We start from the raw sequence: 22,509 nt of genomic DNA, 5'->3' as shown, positions 1-22,509 counted from the left end.
TATTTAAATTACGGATTAGAAAAATCCTGACTTTCCTTGTACTATTTTTATATTTAAAAATGGCAACTCTGAATAATCTTAACATGATTTTTATTCAACGCCCCAAAGCCATCAGATTTCCCTAGTTCGTAGATTTTTTACTCTTCTCTTAAAAAAAACGAAGTAGTCAATGTCATTCTAATCTCAAATTACAATGGCGGCATTACGTTTCGCGCGCAAATGAAAGCTGTTGGCGCGAAGATAGCCCGAGCGTTCCGCTAGTGACGTCACCGCTTTCTTTTTAAATTACATTACGTAATGCATTATTTTAATCTGGATAGCTGTTGTGGTTAAAGCTCAGGTATATTGCGTAAGAAAATTATGTATGGGATTATAAAAGAATGTTTTTTTTATAAGTGCTTTTAATTGTATAGGCGTAGGCTCGATTATCAAGTTAATTATATATATAGTATAGTAATCAAACTAATATTATAAATGCGAAAGTTTGTAAGGATGTGTGTGTGTTTGTTGCTCTTTCACGCAAAAACTACTGAACCGATTGCAATGAAATTTGGTACGTAGACAGCTGGACAACTGGAATAACATAAAGGCAACTTTTTATCTCGATATTCCTACGGGATACAGACTTACGCCAGTGAAGCCGCAGGGGGCACAGCTAGTAATACTATACTAGTCATAACATAAGTTATCTGTGGTATGACATAATTGTCTTTTAAACCATCGGAATGATTAAAATATGTAAAATAGCTGATTAAAGGATAAACTTTCAGCTTATATAATTAACCCTCTCATTAAAGGCTAGACATGTTAGATAAATAATTATATATTTTTAGACAGGAATGCCATCGGAAACAAACCAGTCGGTCCTAATCATTAACCTAAGAAAGCCAACTTCCGTAACACTTTCGTGGCAAATTAAATTCTATTTCCACGCCCTTTAGACCATATTACTTCAAATTGAAATGATAATCATCAGTTAACTTTATTTACAATTTAGAAATCTAAACGGGCAGCAGTAAGGTCGACTTTAACTTGACATAATTAAGGCGTTTACGTCCTTTCGGTATTGTAATCGTTTCGAAAGTCTTGAGAAAGTTTGGAGCGGGTCCAAGAGGATTTGATACTTTATCAAAGTTATATGAGATCAAGATTGTTTAATCCAGTATTATGTAACATAATGGCTATTAACCTGGCAACCTTACTCTTTATGTGCACGTATTAAAACAAGAAAGTTAGCTTAAGCAAAGGGAAAATCACTTAGTTATTATGATAAAACTTGTTTAAGTTTAATAACGGAAGTTTTTATTTAGACTATTATATATAGATTATATATATATATATATATATATATATAGATTTATTGTGTTTTTACGTCATAGCGGGTAATCGATTTTGATGATTCCGTTTTTAATTTGAAAGCTGGTGCCTAGGGTAGTGATCTCATTTCAAAAGCGATTTAGTTTTTTGTTAAAAATAATTATTAATGGCTAGTTTTTATCCACTATTATTTGTTTATATACAGAAGTGTAGTATGGGAAGGTTCTAGTTTTTCTCATGAAACTTTTAAGCCTGTTCTATCAGAATATACCAGATCAAAAAACTGTCTGTATAGAAAATTGTTCGAAACAACCTCATGCCCCACAAAAGGTCACAGGGCTTAGGCACAGAATACTTAATAGTACCAATGCTTAGGTCATATATAGAGCGCTTCTTGGACAATTCGTAACAATACAATACGCTCTATGAATAGAACATAAATATAGTAAAGAAAACAAGAAAGAAACTAAATATTAATCACATTAAATGTGCGGCGTTGTCGCTTATAAGTGTTCTCTGTCAGGCAACCTTTGGATAGGATGTTGTATATCTTAACATTAGAATAGGTGGTGTTCAAATGGATTAATAAATAAATAAAATAAAAATAGTTTATTACATTTCCAATTTTAGAAAATATGGAGTAATACTCCAGGGGCCTAGTAAGCTTAAGAAAAATCCAGTGTCAGGAGGATTGTGACTATTAGTAATAAATAGAAAAAGTGTTAATAAACATGTTTCCTTCACCGATAAGAGAATTAATGAAAGAAAAACGCTCTATTGTCCACCCAACGCAAATACAAAAAGACATTTTAGAAAAAAAGAGGCATACACATATGGTGGCCTTCTCTCTTCCAGGCCATACACAATGTGTATTTAAAAAATACAGAGTGGTGGTAAAGCTTAAAAGCGGTTTAGATAAATAGATAACTAATATACTGAATATGCTATACATACACATACAAACATACTAAATCCTACTATGTAATATTAAAAACAAGAAAGTGTAAGTGTGCCGGATGGATGGATGTTTGTCTCTTTCACGCGAACGCAGCTTATCGCGTCTGAATGAAATTTGGTAAAAAGCCCGATTACCAAGAATGTATTTAAACAGATTTTTTATGAGCGATTCAATAGACATTTATTGACGACTTTATAACAGACTTTAAGTTATGTCCCGTGTCCCGTGTCCCGACTGGGGTATGGGGCAGATGATATACATCTGTTTCACTGATCGATTTTCTTATGGACAAGTAGGTGTTCAGCCTTCTGTGTCCTGACAGACCAAGACATTATTTTATGCGTCCCCACCGGGAATCAAACCCAGGACCCCTCGGTTCTAAGCTTACGCGTAAACCACCGTACCAAGGGGGCCGTTTAATAGACTTTACTAGAAGTTATTTATGGTGCGTTTATATAAACAACCTCAGTTCCTATATAAATAAATTATAGATTTTTTTACATAAAAGATCCTGGGGATTTTTAAATTAAACCACATGGCAACAACTTCCTATCAAACACAAAAACTATCACGACAATCGGTTGAAAATTCACGGAGTTAGCGCGAACAAAAAAAAAAAAACACTACAATTGGAATCGTATCGTTTTTAGGAACGTCGGATAATAAGCGTTTATTATAAATGCCCATTCTAAGTTAAATATAACAATTTTTACTAGCTTTAAAATCGTACTTAACTCATTCTAGGTCACTATCCATTTGAAATGTACATTTTAGTCAAATTAGTTTATGCATTACTAGCAAAAAACTGTCTTTACAATCAGACTTATTTTCGCGTTCATAATTTTTGTGGGAAGTAGGACATAATGAAGTTATGTGTTTAATTATTTTATAACATGATACAACCTCTTACATATTATTTGGAATAAAATTTATTATGAATAAATGTTACTTCAAACCTGAATGATAACTCAAAATGTATTCTTTTTTTTAATCTCATAAAAATAATATAATCTACATAATCTATGAAAGAAAATGAACAGATAAAAACATAACATTAGAATGTCAAGAACACGCGAAATAGTCATAAATATGTGAAATAGTGTCATAATTACATACAATCCAATCCACAGATAATGAAAATAAATTGCGTAACAAATTAGCATAGAATAAATAAAACATCAACACGTAACCGCCAGAGAAAATGAAACGAAAGTGAAGTGATACTGAGACGTTTACTTCCGATTTTGGCGCCAACGCGTGAAGACGTCGGTGTTGCTATGTGCAAATTTGTGTCCAAGTGAAATGTGCGTAATACGGAGCGCGCGGATTCAAAATTTCAAAATTCGAAGAAGAATGTTCTTATTTTTTTTGGCGCTTGTGAATTTGGCGGGATGTTCAGATACAGATAATGACGTGTTTACTATGGATGACAGTTTGGAAGCGTCGGATAGGCGACGGCCGACGAATGGACCAGAGAAGGACATTTTGATGTTAGACGCTTTAGGGAGGCGGAAGGGCTCCTATAATGGATACAGTTCGTCACAGGAAGATGAATCTATTATGGATTTATTGGGGAAGAGTGAGTATTGTCATTTAATTTGTACGTTATCTGCGAATGCTCAAACTACGAAATTTATTCTAAGTATTACAAAGAAGTATTTAAGGACTTTTTAACGGGTTTCAAAGAATGATATATTCAGTCTCCCCGTGACCACGCTCGCTGAAGTGTTAGAAACGACGGGTTAAATATTATTATGAATAAATCGAATAAATAAAAAAAAAATCTTTCTTAACGTATAATACTCGCGTAACATCCTAATCAAGAACATATTGTATTACAGTGTCACTCTTTGATAAAGCTTATTTCTAAAGCATAGTAATTTAAATTGAATCCGTAAAAAAATAAATAAAAAAATAGTAAGTATATATAGTACACTAAACATACTATGTTGCTAGGTAATATAATAAATTAAAATATAAATAGTTCCAAGGTTTTATCCGAATAGTTTCGTACATGTATCCAATGAGACAAAACTATCTTGTATTATTATTCGTGTCTCATATCATATATAATAATTTTCATTCAAATCGATACAGTGGTTTGTTGGCAAAGTATAGGCACAGATAGAGTTAATTTCGCATTTAGTACAATAGCATGGATGTATCTGTACTAATATTATAATATGAAGAGTTTGTTTGATTGTTTGTTTTTTTGTTTGAACGCACTAATCTCAGGAACTGCTGGTCCGATTTGAAAAATTCTTTAAGTGTCAGATAGCCCATTTATTGAAGAAGGCTTTATATGTACGGGCGAAGCCGGGCGGACCGCTAGTTACGTATAAAATTCATTCTGTCTTCGTAAAAAAAAAACGTAATTCAAACAGCAATATTTGATTAGTCATCATTATTGATTCTGAAACACTTTCTAACGTAGAATGTGTATTACGAAATACGTTATGTGTAATGTTTTGTTAACAGGCTTGCTTATAAAAGAACGGTGACGTGCAAAAGAAACTTTTGACGAAATTCCTTTTTCCCTAACTTTTCCTTTTTAAAACCCCTATATTAGTAACTTCACCTGTATGTTTATATGTAACCGACTTTTAGAGTCGATTTTGACCCACTTTAAAAGGACATATTTAATTCAAATTTTGTACACTACTTAATGTAATAGAATCAATCTATTTCCTTCTCCCAGTCCTTTCCTTCTTTCCATTCATCAATCCTTTCCTCATCCCTTATCCCGTAAAAGCGGGCAGCGTATTCTCAGAGGTCTGAGCCTCTGCGAATGTTCAGGGGCGGTGGTGATCGTTTACCATCAGGCGAACCACCAGCTCAGTTGCCCGCTATAACATAAAAAAATCAACTTAATTATCTCTCGTGCTCATATACAGAGTAAAGGTTAGAAAATTATTTAATCCCTGCGAACCTAATCAGGACAATAAGATAAACTCATGAAACTATTATATTGTCACCGATCCTTGATAAGTGTACATAGTTTAAATTAAACCCATCCATTTAATGTGGGTTAAAATCGAGACTTAAAGAGTTGGTTATAAACAAACTAACAAGCATACAAACATATAGGTGAAGCTTATAAAAGCGTGTTAATAAAGGTTCTCTTGTCAAAGTTGTCAACATAAATAGGAGTTTGTAATAAAATTCCTAGTTTTTGATTGATTCGAATAACGTTATATTTAATACATAGACTAAAGGTAGGAGACCTACCAATTTCACAAACCTACCTACTAACGTCACAAATTGTATCCTACTAATCCTTCTTCCTAATATCCTACTATCTTACTAATATTATAAATGCGAAAGTTTGTAAGGATGTGTGTGTGTTTGTTACTCTTTCACACAACAACTACTGAACCGATTGCAATGAAATTTAGTACGTAGATAGCTTGACAACTGGAATAACACATAGGCAACGTTTGACATCATTATTTTGTGTTTCATAGGAAATTGCAGTAGTTTGGTCCTATTTTGCTATCTCTTCTCTACCAGGATGTCAGTGACCTTTTTATTGTCTACACTATCTACACTAATATTATAAAGAGGAAGAATTTGTATTTTTGTTTGTTTGTTAGTTTGCTTGTAATGCATAAACTCAAAAAGTAAAGGACCGATTTTAAAAATTTAAAAAAAAATTAGAAAGCTGCAACTCCACTAAGTGACATACGCTATATATGTACCACGGGCGAAGCCGGGGCGAAGTGCTAATAGAAAATAACTATAAACATATGTACGTATACAATTAATGGATACGGTAAATCATTTGATGCAAAAGACTTCAACGCGAGCGCACCCAGACCATAATTTCTACGTTATTTATAACCCATACAGAGTCTACTTCAGTTTTTATCATCACATCGCGTGTTTAATGTAACGATAGTAAGAGTTATGTAGTGAAAATGATATATTGATCTTGAGGTTGTTCACTCTGTCCGTCATAACTACTGTGCACATTTATGTCTTACTTGCTGCAGTCCGCGGTGTCACGCGCGTATTACCCAAGTATAAACTAGCCTATGTGCTAATCTGGATTATAATCTATCTCTGTTACAAATTACATACAGATACGATAAGCTGTTTTCGCGAGAAAGAATAAACATACATCCATCCATACTTTAGTGTTTATAATATGAAATTTATATGTTTGTTTACTTTGTAGACTTAATTTTATAAACATTCTATATATGCACGCAAATCTGCATTAAAGTAACGTTATTTAATGCTTCTCCGCTGCTATTTAATTTAGCGTGATGTTATAAGCACATATATAGCCTTTTTCGATAAATAGAATATCCAGCACAAAAATTAAATAAATGAGTAGCAGTTCCTGAGATCAGTGTGTTAAAATCAACATACTATCACCACCACCAAATTGTAAAACGGAACAAATAAAAACAGTTTTATTTTTAACAAGCTGCGCCCCGCGGTGTCACCCGCGTAATTTTGTATCCAATAGGAATATCGGGTTACAAAGTTGCCTATGTGTTATTCCAATTGTCCAGCTATCTACGTATTAAATTTATTTGCAATCGGTTCAGTAGATTTTGTGTGAAAGAGCAACAAACATGCACACATCCTTACAAACTTTCGCATTTATAATAGTAGTAGGATTAATTATATCAAATACTTAATTTAGTTTTTTAATAAAACAGACGACAAGAAACTCTATACTTGCTCTTTTCCAATCAAGTCAATATACATTTTAATTCTACATAGGCAATATGTATACATAATAATGGTCCCAACATTTTTCCTGGTTACATAGGATTGTCCTGACGAGTTGCTTTAGTTGGTCTTAGAACACTTTCGTAATCTCAGATACATTAATTTATCTCAAAATCTAATAACATTGTAAATTGAATTCAATCAGGAATATCATATTCTAGATGAGCTTATAAAATGTTATTTGAAAATTTGAATCCTTTAAGCGTACCTACCAATCGAAACATTGGGTAAAATGACATATATATAGTATTTTCTTATGTTTGATTTTACGCGAGTATTGTACATTTAGAAATTAAAGACTTTTTAACGGATTTTAAACGCGATTTATTCATTATATTATTAACCCGACGTTTCGAACACTTTACAGCGAGCGTGGTCGTTGACATACATATATATAATTTATATTGCAATGGCTTCTAAAAATATTTAATCGGGTATCCTACCAACCAAGTCTGCTGATACCCTGTCTGTATATCAAATAACATCAAAATCCGTTCATTAGTTCCAGCGTGATTGACAAACAAACTTCCAAATTCAAATATTGGTGTGATACTAATTTACATTAATCATCTTCTATACTGAGATGTTATCTTATTAAATACTCATTATACGTGTTACACACATTACCCCATCTACTGTAAAACAACTGAATAACATACGCTGTTTATATCAGACTAGCTTTTTCGATCGCGTAGTCAAGGGAAATTCCTCTATGAGATTTTATACTGCGCTGAAGTGTCACTTTCTAGTTATATTCAGACACAAAAATCATAGCATAAAATCGATCCGATGCAGTGACGTAGCTATCATAGGGCCAGGTGGTGCAATGCACCAGGGCCCCGGAGCTCAGGTGGCCCTCTAACCTCAGCTTTGAAAGAGGGGAGGAGGGCCCTATACTTTCCCTATGCACCAGGGCCCTTGTCCCCCTAGCTACGCCACTGATCCGTTCCGTAAAAGACAGATAATGTAACAAGAAAACAAACACACTTTTGCATTGATTTAAACCATAATATAATGTTTGTTTATTTTATTTATGTTGCCGAATGTTTTAAATATTTTTTATAAAATCTTGATATAGAAGAATAATGTTGTTGTTGTTGATGTTTAAATTATATGTTGTACACACGAACACACACACACACACACAGATACAGATGCACACGCAAACATCCTTACTTATTTTCAATATATATATAATAACTTATTTTCAATAACTTATTTTCAATATATATATAATCTCTTTATATTATTACAATACTACAATTTTAGCTTTTAATGCTAAGATATTGTAATGCAACGAAAGCATGTGTTAGAAAATGCATCACTCCAAAAAAATCTTCACTCCAGATAACAAGTTGTTTAAAATAAATGAACAATTGTCATTTATTTACAATGTTGTAGTTATGATGCTATAAATACTCAACGAACTCTGATATAAAGTCATTATTGAATATTAAAATACTATGTTTCTCATAGATTCATATCGTTGTATCATAATATGTTCATTTTAATGATCGCTATAAGTGACCTCTGCGAAGTGCTTTCTCATAAAAGATACTGTTTTATTATTTTAAAGATCATTCTTATCTACAATAATTGTTTTATCGTAAAAGCTAATTGTCCGAACTATATAAAACTAAGTAGGGATCACGTAGCAGACACCAGTTTCAAATTGGTGCACCCAGAGAAACGTTATGAGGTACAAACACAAAGAAATAGAGTCGAAATGTTATATTATGAATGTACTTCTTTTTTTATGTCAGTTGAAAATGTCACCTGAAATAGAACCAAATAAAATTAACCAATGTATATTATATCAAACACGAAAACTGTCACGACAATTGATTAAAAACCCACAGAGTTATCGGAGTAAAAAAAAAAAAAAAAATCAGTCGGATGGAGAACCTCTTTCGTTTTCGAAACGTCGCTTAAAAATAAATTCGAAAAAAAAAGTGTTTATATTGAGATATTAAACCTTTTTTGTACTCTATAATAAAGGCGCAAGCTCGAAAACAACGAAAGACGAGATATGAAAGTATGTGTGAAGTGAGTCTCCCCGTGACCACGCTCGCTGTAAAGTGTTCGAAACGTTGGGTTAATAACATAATGAATAAATCGCGTTTAAAATCCGTTAAAAAGTTTTTAATTTCTAAGTGTGTGTGTAATCAAAAGCCCCTTTTGATGTCACACATACTAGATATTATATTCATTACTAGCTGCGTCCCACGGTTTCACCCACGTACAGGCTGTATCCCGTAGGAATATCGGGATAAAAAGTTGCCTATATGTTATTCCAGTGGTCCAGCTGTCTACGTACTAAATTTCATTGCAACCGGTTCAGCAGTTTTTGTGTGAAAGAGTAACAAACATATACATATCCTTACAAACATTCGCTTTTATAATATTACTAGCTGCGCCCGCGGTTTCACCCGCGTATGTCCGCGTCCCGTAGGAATATCGGGATAAAAAGTTCCTTATATGTCATTCCAGTTGTCCAGCTATCTACCTACCAAATTTCATTGCAATCGGTTCAGTAGTTTTTGCATGAAAGAGTAACAAACATACACATATCCTTACAAACTTTCGCATTTATAATATTAGTAGGATTATGTAGAATTAAAATGTAAAATAGAGAGAGAGAGATGATTTTAAAAGAGCAGCGAAAGAGTTTCTTGCCGGCACTTCGGTAGTAATTTCCTTCCGAACCGGTGGTAAATTTTATATTACGCATTATGACGATTCAAAAACGCTTTTGAAGGAAGTCTAGTTAAGTGAATAAATGTTTGAATTGTTATTCATACAGCGGTTTCTAGCTCAAAGCTTTTAAACGTAAACTGTTTATTTCCAGTGATTCCACAAACCTGCCGATACCGCGGCGCCCGGTACTCCTGCGGACTGAGCATATCTTGCGTCCTTGGGGGTGGGAAGCCGCTGGACCTCTGCTCTGGAGGTATGATATGGGCGTGCTGTGTCGACCGGGACACCACGGAAAAGCCGTCAGAAATAGCGCCCGTTGTCCATAATGCCAGTGAGTATTAAACATACTCAAATCATATTTTGTTTAAGATAAATATTTGTTATTAATGGAAAACTAAAACGCCTTCAAATCTTCAAAATTAGACCAATTTTATGAAGCCAGATGGGAGGCATCGGCTATCAAATAGAAAGACACATCTAAATTGGTACATCTAGTCGAATTATGTTACAAACCCAAATAAATACGCTTTGAGCACCTCCTCCTTTTTTGGAGTCGGTTGAAAGTTATAACATACGTTTGTATACAAACTTTTTATATTTGTAATATTTGTACTGTAGGATATTTAGTTATAATAGTAATAACTGTATTGAAATATGTTGTGACTAATAAAAGTTTTGAAATATGCACTCTATGTCGATGACAATAGAGTTAATTTTTAAACCTCACCTAAATTCATTTGTACACAGTTGTTTTTAACATGAATTGTTGTAGCTTATTACTAAAATTTTGTTCTAATAGCTATTTCTTTATTATTGAATAACTATTCTTTAACAAAAATCTAAACCATTTTTAAATCGTCAGAACTGGACCAGTTTTATGACGGGAAGCATCAGCTTTTAAATAAAAAGAATCGTCAAGTTCTGAGGTGACAAAACCAATAAAAATATCATTGATTTGATAACCCAGATGTAAAAATACACTCTAAACACATGAAAAGACGTTTACATGAAGTCTAGATAAATAATTTATAGATCAAAAATATACAACAGAATGAACTCAATGACTCACTTGCTTTTACACAGACCTTAGGCAATATAACTTAATGAAATTATTGTATTATCACCAATCCTTGATAAGTGTACAGAGTTTGAATTAAATCTGTCCGTTTAAAGTGGGTCAAAATCGAGTCTATAGGAGTCGGTTACATACAAATATAAAAGCAAGCAAGCAAGTCAATAAAACCAATAACGCTATAGCAATAAAGCCCACATTCGCGTAACCCATAACGTCGTAAAATTGCATAACGTGGCGCCATCTATTATCAAAGGCCAGCTGATCTCAGTCTCCGATACAGCAATCAGAGCGATGGCGAAGAAAGTGAAAATCGAACGGAGATCAAGTGAAATTCAAGTGAAAGCATTACTCGGCCGTGCGTCGAGACAATGGGAGCAAATAATTACATGTCCGGTACGAAAATCACTTTGTCTTGAGGCAATTACGGGCGAGTGTGATTCGGCGAAACGTATCGGGTGTGTGTGATTTGGAAATTAGAGCCATGTTATCCATACAACGGCTGTGAAGACCACGCTCGCTGTGTTTCAGTTAGAATTAAATTATATCTGTACGCTCTGCCCCCCGCGGTTTCACTCGCGTAAGTCCGTATGCTAGGAATATCGGGATAAAAAGTTGCCTATATGTTATTCCAGTTGTCCAGCTGTCTACGTACCAAATTTCATTGCAATCGGTTCAGCAGTTTTTGCGTGAAAGAGCAACAATCACACACATATCCTTACAAACTTTCGCATTTATAATATTAGTAGGATGTATACTAGCCGACCCGGCAAACGCTGTTCAGCCTTACTCTTGTCATTTAGGGGTATGACAAATAGATGGCCGATTCTCAGAGCTACCCGATATGCAAACAACATTTCGTGAGAATCGATCCAGCCGTTTCGGAGGAGTGTTACATTGTAACACGAAAATTTTATATGCATAGAGATTATCCATCCACCGACTGTAAACCTTCTTGATAATTTTCCCTTTCCCAATAAAACTGGACGACGCATTCGCAGAGGTACTACCTCCGAAAATGTTCATGGGCGGTGGTGATGGTTTACCATCAGGCGAACCACCAGCTCCATTACCAGCTATGACATAAAAAAAACAAGTCACTTTACTCACCCTTGATCAGAAAGGGAGAAAGAGACATTTGTTTATCAGGACAACTCAGCAACCAATCTATGTATCTATAATGTAATGAATAAACAGCTTCCGAAAAGTAAAAAGTTCTTTTGCAAGTATTTATCGTTAATGCAAGACTATTAATTATGTAAGAAGATAATTAAACAGTTACAGATAATCTTAATTTTTTTAATTAGGCGTTCAATTAGACATTGCATAAAGCTAATTATATAACAGTAATTATTAACAAATTACCTCGCCCCTGCTCCGCCCAAGCCTTTCTTTTCTATAAATAGATTTGCACCAACGGTTATTGACGTGTATAGGAAATAAATAGCAGTCTAGAAATGGCAATTACAAGCTCACGTTATAAGGAAAATCAGTATATTCTTTGAAACTTCACTACATAGTATAAAACAAAGTCGCTTTCTCAACTTGTCCCTATGTCCTTATGTATGCTTAAATGTTGTATAAATGGTTTATATGTAAAATTACATATCTTAAACTTCTCCGAATTTAACGTGCGAAGCCGCGCGAAAAACCTATCCAACCTACCAATATTATAAATGCGAAAGTTTGTAAGGATGTGTGTATGTTTGTTACTCTTTCACACAAAAACTACTGAACCGATTGCAATGAAATTTAGTACGTAGTTAGCTGGACAACTGGAATAACACATAGGCAACTTTGTATCCCTATATTCCTACGGGTACGGACTTACGCGGGTGAAACCGCAGGGCGCAGCTAGTTAAATAATAAATCAATGCATATACCAGTTATGTTACTTCGGAAGTAGCCACGTAACGATCGCAATAAGGATCGTAATCTATCATCATACGGAACTAATAATTCAATATAATCTATGATATAATTTGAGGCTATGTAATCAATATGAAAGTGCATCTGACGTTTCACCGAACGGTGTAATTACTGAGTCGGTGGTAGGTAGATACAGACGCGGTTACAGTCTGAAATATGAAGAGAGGGAAGAGGGGGTCACTTATCCCTGTCACTACATAGTATAAAAAGTCACTTTCTCTGTCCCTATATCAATATGAATGCTTAAATCTTTAAAGTTACGCAACGGATTTTGATGGGGCTTTTTTTAATAGATAGAGTGATTCAAGAGGAAGGTTTATATGTGTAATAAAATCTATTAAACTACTCCGAATTTAATGCGTGCGAAGCCGCAGCCAAAAGCTAGTTAATATTATAAATACTCTTTGTATTTATAATATAAAAAGTTGCCTATATGTCATTCCAGTTGTCCAGCTGTCTACGTACCAAATTTCATTGCATCGCTGCAGTAGTTTTTGCGTGAAAAAGCAACAAACACACACACAAATCCTTACAAACTTTCGCATTTATGATATTAGTAGGATTAATTTTCGGGGGGTGGGTCATGTCTTCTGTGAAATGAGAAAAATTAAAATTGCCAGTTCATTATTTACGACGTAATATAAATGTATATTTTGCTTAGCAAACTTGTCTATAAACAATTGTACAGTGATTTGCACAAATTATATGTAAATAAGGCATGAATTATTAGCGTAGAATTTTTTAATATAGTTTCTCGCTGTTTAAATAATTATCAGTCTATAGTTTATAATATAGTACATAGAAAAAACTTGCATAATGACATCACAGGATATATCTATCAAAAAATAAATTTGAAAGCCTATGTCACACATATTTAAAATATTAAAAAATAAACTTCGCCAATCAATTTACATTCAATTAATAATTCCAACTAGCAAATATAATTGCGATTGCCATTATATTTGCTAGTTGGAATCATTAAAAGCTTAACACAAATCGTGTTTATTTATAAATTAACGGAACATAAAAATGTGTATTAAATCACTTTTTTAAACTATTTAACAGCCCTAACAAATTCTACAAACAACATTTTTCATTCATACATAATCGTAAAAGCAGCGCACCTTCTATGAGAAAAATTATGTAGGGGATGTCTGTCCCATATAGCTGCCAGCATAACTAGATAAACACGATGAATAAGTTATTATACACTAAGAAAACTAATCTGTAACAGATATATTTTAAGGAATAGAAAACATGTGATCACGATGCGAGATTCGAACCCGCATCATTTTGCCAATCCGGAGTTATAACTAGCCTCTCGGCCACACGTGATATCGCTTCACCAATCGAATTACTTCTAATCTTAAAGAAATGCTCATTTATAAAACATTTCAAGGCTAAACTAAAAATTAATCTATAATATTTATATTTGGTATCTACAATAAAATATTGAACCTATAACACTACAATGACTACATTGTCAATCAATGACATATAACATAAGAAACTAAACTGTCAACAAACTAAACATTACCATACCCTCATATCCAAATACCATTTAAGCTAGAACATTATAAAGCATTCACACAGTAATACATTCCATACCAGGTGACCTAATCGAAATCATCGGTACATTTCCACAAGACACGTACGACACAAATCATTTCGACCCGGTGATCATATACACGGATAACCGGCCGAAACCGCATTACAAACCGGACACGAACCGGCCGGAACCAGACGCGAACCGGCCGAAACCGGACTGGAACTATTTCCAAGTTAAACCGTCTTACCATGAGAGCACTACGGAGTTCTACCAGGACCCGTTCTTGGGCCACGACGGTGGTGATGATTATATACCAGTGCACGGTCATTTTAATAGACCGAGTTATCCGGGTGAGATGTTTTATTAAATCTGCATGGGATTTGGTGGTTCAGCGATTGATTGAAATACACTTTATACTGGTGAAACTTCCAGGCGATTCTTTAGATGTTTTGTAGGTGCAGTTATTTAAGTACTGTAATTTATTTTGACGTGACAACGTCTTAAATTAGGTTGCGGCTCGGAGGCACTCATGAAAAAGTGTAACACCCGGTAACGTTACGATGAGTCACCGAACTATGATCGGTCCGCCGCGCGCGCAGCACTAGAGAATTAGGCGCATTGAATCGGCGCGTGCTTGTGTCTCTGTCTCTGTCTTTTTAGTAAACAAAATATATTTTCTATAGTTAAAATTTGTGCAATTCTTATTTTCATTCAATTCCTTGTTCCTATTGTGCAATTTAATAATATTCATATCAATAAATATTCTACCGAGAAAAAGACGTTGTCACGTAAAATCTCCGCCCGTAAAACCGACTTTACAGGCAACCATTTTTTTAAGGAAACTGTTTTTGAATTAATACGTACTTTGTTAAGTCCAATAAAGCTTGGTCTTTGATTTCAATTAAAAATAACAAAAATAATTGTTGATAAATATGTATCCTTCGTGTCATTCTCATAAAGATTCTTTGTCAAAAGCTTCATTCAACTAATTAAATGACTTTACCTGAAGTGAAATAAAATTATATTTAATGAATTTACAAACTGTAACTGCTGCATATATTTAAAATTCTGACGAAAATATGGAAGTTGATGAAAATTATGAACGTCTCAGACTAGATACTATCAATAAATTAAATCAAACTGAACCTTATTATTAGACTATTAAGTCACATTATGGTAAAATCGTTGAACTACCACATCTGTATATCGCTTTAAATGCACTGCGTTATCATAATCATCATGCACCCTGTACAGCACTTGCTTGATTTGCACTTTTTGTTTGTTTGTTTGTTTGTGTGTTAGTGTTGATTCGTTGTGCTTTATGTGGTTGAGGATTTTACAGATGACTATAACGATCTAGATAGAATATATCTAAATAGTTATACTTATTGATAGTTATGCTATTTAATATGTGTGTGATATAAATTGGTGGGTTTAATTTCTTCAATATTTTGGAATCAAAAGAATTTCCAGCAACCTTCAAACCTTATTTAAACTATGTGCCTAGTATAATTGATATGAATTCAGTTTGATGTACTAGCAAAAAGTGGAGCATTTGGAGGGTTCGCTAAGTTTTTTTATAAATTGGCCAATTGTACTTTTTTATGTGTAAATAATAAATGCTATATAGAGGCCCAAACCTACAATGGCTTTGTGAAATAGAATGCGTGCCTAGCGCTCGTCAGAGCACTAATCTTATGCAATGTTATGACACCAAATTGTGTTATACTATGCGCTATGCGTATATATGTCTAACGCGTACTTAACGCGCGTCAGAGCGTTGTCGAGTGCAACAGCACAAGCCGAAGTTCGCGGTCCCCGACAAGGGAGGACGCCCTTGAGCGTGTCGCTCACTGTGAACCCTCAGTTTACCCACCCACAGTAGCCCTTCAGGCTGGCATCGAGAATCACCACAAAAAATGTCGCTGAGACTGACGGTATATTACAGCTGGAGAGCGACTATGCTCTGACGGGCGCCAAGAACGCGTAAAACATAATAAGGCATCAGATAACCCTACCTACTGACAAAGCTATGTCATGATTTCTCAGTAAAGTGTACCAGAAAATGCATAGATTGGATAGTAAAGAATGATAAAAACAAGCACTTATATTATAACATAATATGTATGAAACTGTCAACTAGCTATCAAATGTTTATTTAATATCCTAGCTTTTATTATATTACGCCATTCAAATAGCAAGGGATGTGTGTGAATTGAAATACTTATAAACGAATCGTTTTAACCCAACTTGTGAAAATACAAAGTGAATGTTATACTTAGAATACTTACATAAATACGACACAATACATAAAAAGATGTGAATATTACATATATAAACAATCGAACCAACTAACCCAATTCAACAAAATCCATTGTCCAGGTTGTGGGGAACACTTCACACGCTCGAATCGTATTGTTGGAGGCCACTCTACCGGCTTCGGCTCCCACCCTTGGCAGGCTGCGCTGATAAAGTCTGGCTTCCTGAGCAAGAAGCTCGCGTGTGGAGGCGCTCTTATATCTGACAGATGGGTGATTACCGCCGCCCATTGTGTTGCCACGTAAGTGCAGCTTGAATTTGTTGTCCTACTAATATTATTAACATGATAGTTTTGAAGTGAAACTTCTTTAAAATCGTTGTGATTTCAAACCTGATGCAACGGAAAAAACGACAGGTAAGAGACACAAATAAAAAAATGTGTAGAATGAATTTAATTTTTAGTTTTATAGCATTTAAATTCTTTATAAGTGAGAAATTTTAAAAGAATAGAAAAAAATTTGCTACGGTTAGGCAAGAAATGCAGGTTCGTATCCTGCCTCGTGATCAAATTTTTTCTATTCTTTCAAAATTTCTCATGTGTAGAATGAAGTCGGGAAAGAATGAGACAGAAATATATATAAACTATTTTGTATTTTATATATATTCATCTCATTCTTTTGTCGATTTACTGAAGTTTCACTTCTATCGTGTGTGCATCGCACACACAATTTTTTTTATGAGTATGGTTTTATTTTTTCATTCAAAAACCATTGATCGGATTTTGATGATATTTTACAGTGTTGTAGCTTATGAACTAGAATTATATATAAGCAACTAGCTGCACGCCCCGGCTCCGCCCGGGTAGTCATTTATCGTAATTGAAATAATATAAACTATCATATCTTTTAAGTTGGATCAAACAGCACATGGTGTGCAAATTTGTTGTCGGTCGAGTAGTTTAGGAGTCCATCGCGGACAAACAACGTAACACGTAATTTATGTATATTAAAGTAGTATACTTGCCTTTCCCTTGTGCTAAGACTTAAATTATCGTTAATATCATATTAATTATGTCACAATTACATCAAATGTTGAAGAAATGTTGGTTTTTAATTGGCTGTGGTGTCATGTGAAATTTTTGTTTATTTATATTCTACATTATTTTTACTCTATTCGCTAATTTCTTATTTTTTTTATTTCTTACTGAAGTTGTATACATATACATCTTATTGGTGTATAATTGAAAATGATTGGAAAAGTGCAACTACAGAGTCTCTAGGCTCTTGTTTTTAGCAACTGCTTTCCGAACCGGTGGCAAAAGTATAAACTGTCATATGACAATTCAAAAGTGCTTCTTTAAGAAGTCTTAATGAATAAATAAATGTTTGAGATTGACTTTGAGAATACAATTCTAACTCTAGATTCCCAACGATGCGTGCTGTAAGACGAGGAGAGATATTTCTGTTTGTTTCTTTTAATTAAAGCTTAATAAATATTATTATATATGGTTATATTTTTAATTCTTCATAATGCTGTATAAATAAGTGAGGGTAGTTAGAACGAACATTGAATATACAATGCACAAACATCGAGGCAAAATCCTTATAAATGCGCGGCGTTTCGTATTTCGAAATTTTATAAGATCCGATAGCTAGACGAGTTTTAACAATTTATGGAAAGCGACATATGTACCTTAACAATTATTCATTCAATACAACCGATATCCGACGATAATCCATTCCAGCACCCCAAACTCGCAGCTGCGAGTCCGGCTCGGCGAGTGGGACGTGCGCGACGCGGGCGAGCGCTACTCGCACGAGGAGTTCGCCGTGCAGCGCAAGGAGGTGCACCCCGCCTACGAGCCCGCCGACTTCCGCAACGACGTCGCGCTGGTCCAGCTCGACCGGGGCGTGGTGTTCAAGCAGCACATACTGCCGGTGAGTTAACCGCACTAACAACACTCGCAGCTTTGAGTCCGACTCGCATCCCAATCTCGCAGCACTGAGTCCGGCTCGCACCCAATCTCGCAGTTTCAAGTCTGATTAGCACCTCAAATAACGGCTTCGAGTCCGACTCGCAAGTGACCGTGCTCCTCGGCTGGCTTGAACAATATTTATGAAATTTTATGTGTAGCTACTTGTTAGACCTGAAAATTGGTCGTATTCAATGCTTTATACCCGTAAGCGATGAGCAAAACAATGTTTGCCGAGACAGCAAGTATTTCAATACGTATTCCCCACTTTCAGGTGTGCCTTCCACAAAAGCAGATGAAGTTGGCGGGCAAGATGGCGACCGTCGCGGGCTGGGGGCGGACGCGCCACGGACAGAGCACTGTGCCCTCTGTGTTACAGGTATGACTTTACAGATAAAGGTACAGATATAGATACAGATACTGATAGTACATATACCAAATGCAGATACAGATACAAGTTCAGACAAATACATGTAGTTACAGGTACATATACAGTTAAAGGTAGATACAAATGATTTATTAATGACACATTTGTGCATAATGGTTACACATCAAGGATGTCAGTGTTGCTATGTCGTAGCAAATAGGAAAAACTTCTTCATCTTAATTCTTTTCGTACACGGTACTAGAACATATCCGCCACAAAATTATAACATTTTTTATGCTTCCCAACTTGATATACATTGATTTGAATAACTCATTGAATGGATGTTGATCAAATCGTTTAACTATTCCTTGAATTTAGTATTTTCTTGTGTTTGATTTTACGCGAGTATCATACATTTAGAAATTAAAGACTCACAGCGAGCGTGGTCACGGGGAGACTGCGACACGCTCGCTGTAAAGTGATCGAAACGTCAGGTTAATTATGTAATGAATAAATCGTGTTTAAAATCCGTTTAAAAGTTTTTAATTTCTAAGTACTCTTTGAATTACTTTGAACTACATGAATACGATAAGAAATAACTTCACTATATAAACAAACCTTATTTTTTTCCTAGTCCTTATCAGAAAGAAAGGGAACCTATTACTAAGTCTTCGCTGTCTAGTTTTCTGTGTGTCTATCTGTTAATCATCAAACTATGTTTTATGCGTGATATCTAAACAGTTAACACATTAGAGATGATGTATTTTGTTGTTTCTCTTAAAAGAACAAATATTTAAAAATGGAGGTAAAGCAACAGTTGGCACGGCCACAAATTGGATGGGTGACCTATTTTTTGTATTTGCTCTTCAGCTTATTTTTAAGGAACCCTTAGAGCACTGCCCTATTTACTACACTCACTGACAAAACTCGCCGTCTACTTATCCGAGCAGTTAGTATGGAAGTGGACACCCATCAAATTTCAACTGTTGCCAAAAGTTGTCAACCAGTACCAACCATTGACAACCATTGCTAACCATTACCAACCGTTGAAAACTCTTGCCAACCATTGCCAGCCGTTGCCAACCGTTGCCAACCGTTGACAAATCTTGCTAACCGTTGACAACTCTTGGCAACCGCGAGTTTCTTGACGGTGCCTATGTCTACCCGATCCCAGGAGGTGGACGTGGAGGTGATCCCGAACGAACGCTGCCAGCGCTGGTTCCGCGCGGCCGGCCGCCGCGAGACCATACACGACGTCTTCCTCTGCGCCGGCTATAAAGAGGTCAGCTTTCATACTCATAATTTGTGATACATTCGTTTCAGATCTCGATGCAGCTACGCCAGATGTTTTCGTGATAACAAAATTGTTACGCAATGTTTTGGGTATATGAGAAGTTATGATTTTCTTCACCAAAAGGACACTGACGTCCGTGGGGAACAGCAGACTCTAAAATGGGTTCAAATTTTCTATCAAGACGAATCAGACATGTCAATCGGTAAAACCCCACGGAGTCAGCAAGTAATAAAACCACAACATGTGTATTATTCAATTTTTAGTTACTACGATTATAAAAATAATTTAGTTAATAAGAATAATCCCAGCTCATGGCGGGATTCGAACTGACGATTCTTTTCTAGACAAGGTATAGGTCGAAAGATTCAGGCTACAATCCCGCCTCAATTTTGTTTTATCTATATAATTGTTATCTATCCTACTTAATCATACTAATATTATAAATGCGAAAGTATGTAAGGATGTGTGTGTGTTTGTTGCTCTTTCACGCAAAAACCCCTCGAACCGATAGCAATGAAATTTGGCACGCAGGAACTGAACTGTAGTACACTAGGAAGTAACTGGAATAACATATAGACAACTTTTTATCCCTACGGACGGACTTGCGCGGGTGAAACCGCGAGGCGCAGCTAGTTTTTTATATATTTCAAATACGATATATCTATTTCAGTTATAAACCATTAAATATAATGTTATTTCTCTTATTATTACTATTTATGGGTGGGTGTAAGGAGGTCTTATTGTTATTTATTTTTTAATTGATAATTTAAAAAAGCTTTCTATTAGACCTTGTTTTACATTAATAGGTAGGTTCATTCTTGCTCACTTTCTCTATGAGCATTTAACAATCCTAACAAAATTAATTATTATAGCTTATGTAAAGGTTTGGACCCAGAAGCTTACCCTGTAGCACCCCAAATTTTACAGAGCAGTTTATATTCTATGATAGGTGAAGAAATAAATTTAATCAATAACAGTTCAAACCGATATATCAATTTTGCGAAATAAAAACCCCTATTCGGTTTTATTGACTTGTTTTTGTATCTTTGTATGTGCTTACAAAAAAAATGTCACAAATTTTTTTTTGTCTATTATAGTAACACTGTCACATTTTCCTTTTCTTGCTAAACTACTAACAAATATACTTAATAAGTTTTGCTAAACACAACGTCGCTACCATTCAGGGAGGTCGGGACTCCTGCCAAGGGGACTCCGGAGGTCCCTTAACCATGAAGCTGGAGGGTCGAAGCACCCTTATTGGTCTAGTGTCTTGGGGCATCGGCTGCGGCCGAGAACACCTCCCCGGGGTGTACACGAACATACAGAAATTCGTACCGTGGATCGATAAACTTGTTAATACGTGATAAATTTTATGTGTTAAACATTACTCTTCTTCTAGCAGCCGGGTAATAATCGATTTAGGAAACGTAAAAAATTTAATTTGTAATAAATGAACTCAAATGCTGTCGTACAAAAGCTAATGTGGTTTTTGTGAAGGATTTTTCTAAAAAATGTTGCGACACAATATGTTTTGAGAATGCTTTTATAAGCTTCACCTGTATGTTTGTATGTTGCTGACTCCTTTAGACTCGATTTAGAACCGGAATTCGCGAAGATGCAGCATTGTACGAATAATATCATACAGGAATGAATTCATTTGCTCTTTGTGATAACTTTTGGTACTGAAATTTTCGGAATTTAAATTAAATTTATAAGACTAAGAAAATTACAATATTTTCAAACCTGATGTCTTATATTTAAAATTTGTAAAAGCTCTCTTTGATATCTAGATACTCTTTGTATCTTGAATGTGAATTAAGGTTAAAATTGCTAGAATTTGATGTGATATATTTAAAGTTAAGCACTTTAAAAACTCTTTAAAAGCGACCGAGTGCTTTTTAAAATAGCGCCATCTAGTCTCAAACAAACGAAACTTGTGGGTACGAGACGATTTTAAATATTTTATTCCTGTAAATACTAATTAAATTGTTAACTACTCAAACTTAAAATTACAACCAGTGAGATGAGATTAAATAAACCAGGTTAAAACCGTTTTTGTTTAATGTTGCTGTATTTAAAAAATGATAATTATGCAATTAAGATACTTAATTAAGATCTCTAAATAGTCTAATTTTTACGAAATAGAGGGCTTCAAATTGGTAAGAATCTATCTCATACCAGTCAAAATGAATGAAAGGGACAAAAATATTTTGGTATTTTTGATGTTTCGATATACCTTAATCATATTTATATAATTAAAGTATATCTTTGTAAATGAATTATATATAAATAAAAGCGTGTTGAAAAGCATAAAATGGAAAAATTTTATACCCCATATTTGACAGTTATTTA

The 22,509-nt window shown here is 34.7% G+C and overlaps 1 protein-coding gene across 3 annotated transcripts in view; it reads left to right on the top strand.

The window, feature by feature from the left end:
• The window catches only part of LOC119836417 (serine proteinase stubble), a 27,049-nt gene extending 4,621 nt beyond the window's left edge, over positions 1-22,428 (top strand). Inside the window, exons 2-9 of one of the 3 annotated variants that reach the window (XM_038361729.1) lie at positions 3,406-3,854; positions 9,867-10,046; positions 14,328-14,615; positions 16,648-16,825; positions 18,269-18,461; positions 18,771-18,875; positions 20,038-20,145; positions 21,342-22,428. In XM_038361729.1, the coding sequence (XP_038217657.1) occupies positions 3,578-3,854; positions 9,867-10,046; positions 14,328-14,615; positions 16,648-16,825; positions 18,269-18,461; positions 18,771-18,875; positions 20,038-20,145; positions 21,342-21,521 (1,509 nt within the window). In that variant the 5' untranslated portion in view covers positions 3,406-3,577 and the 3' untranslated portion in view covers positions 21,522-22,428. The remainder of the gene's footprint in view (positions 1-3,405; positions 3,855-9,866; positions 10,047-14,327; positions 14,616-16,647; positions 16,826-18,268; positions 18,462-18,770; positions 18,876-20,037; positions 20,146-21,341) is intronic. The other 2 variants (XM_038361730.1, XM_038361731.1) reach the window with 2 other exon arrangements.
• Positions 22,429-22,509: the final 81 nt, after the last annotated feature.

This window comes from Zerene cesonia, chromosome 24, assembly GCF_012273895.1.
Source record: "Zerene cesonia ecotype Mississippi chromosome 24, Zerene_cesonia_1.1, whole genome shotgun sequence".
Lineage (NCBI taxonomy): Eukaryota > Metazoa > Arthropoda > Insecta > Lepidoptera > Pieridae > Zerene > Zerene cesonia.
The sequence above is the reverse complement of the archived record's forward strand: the minus strand, read 5'-3'. Positions and strand labels throughout refer to the sequence as shown.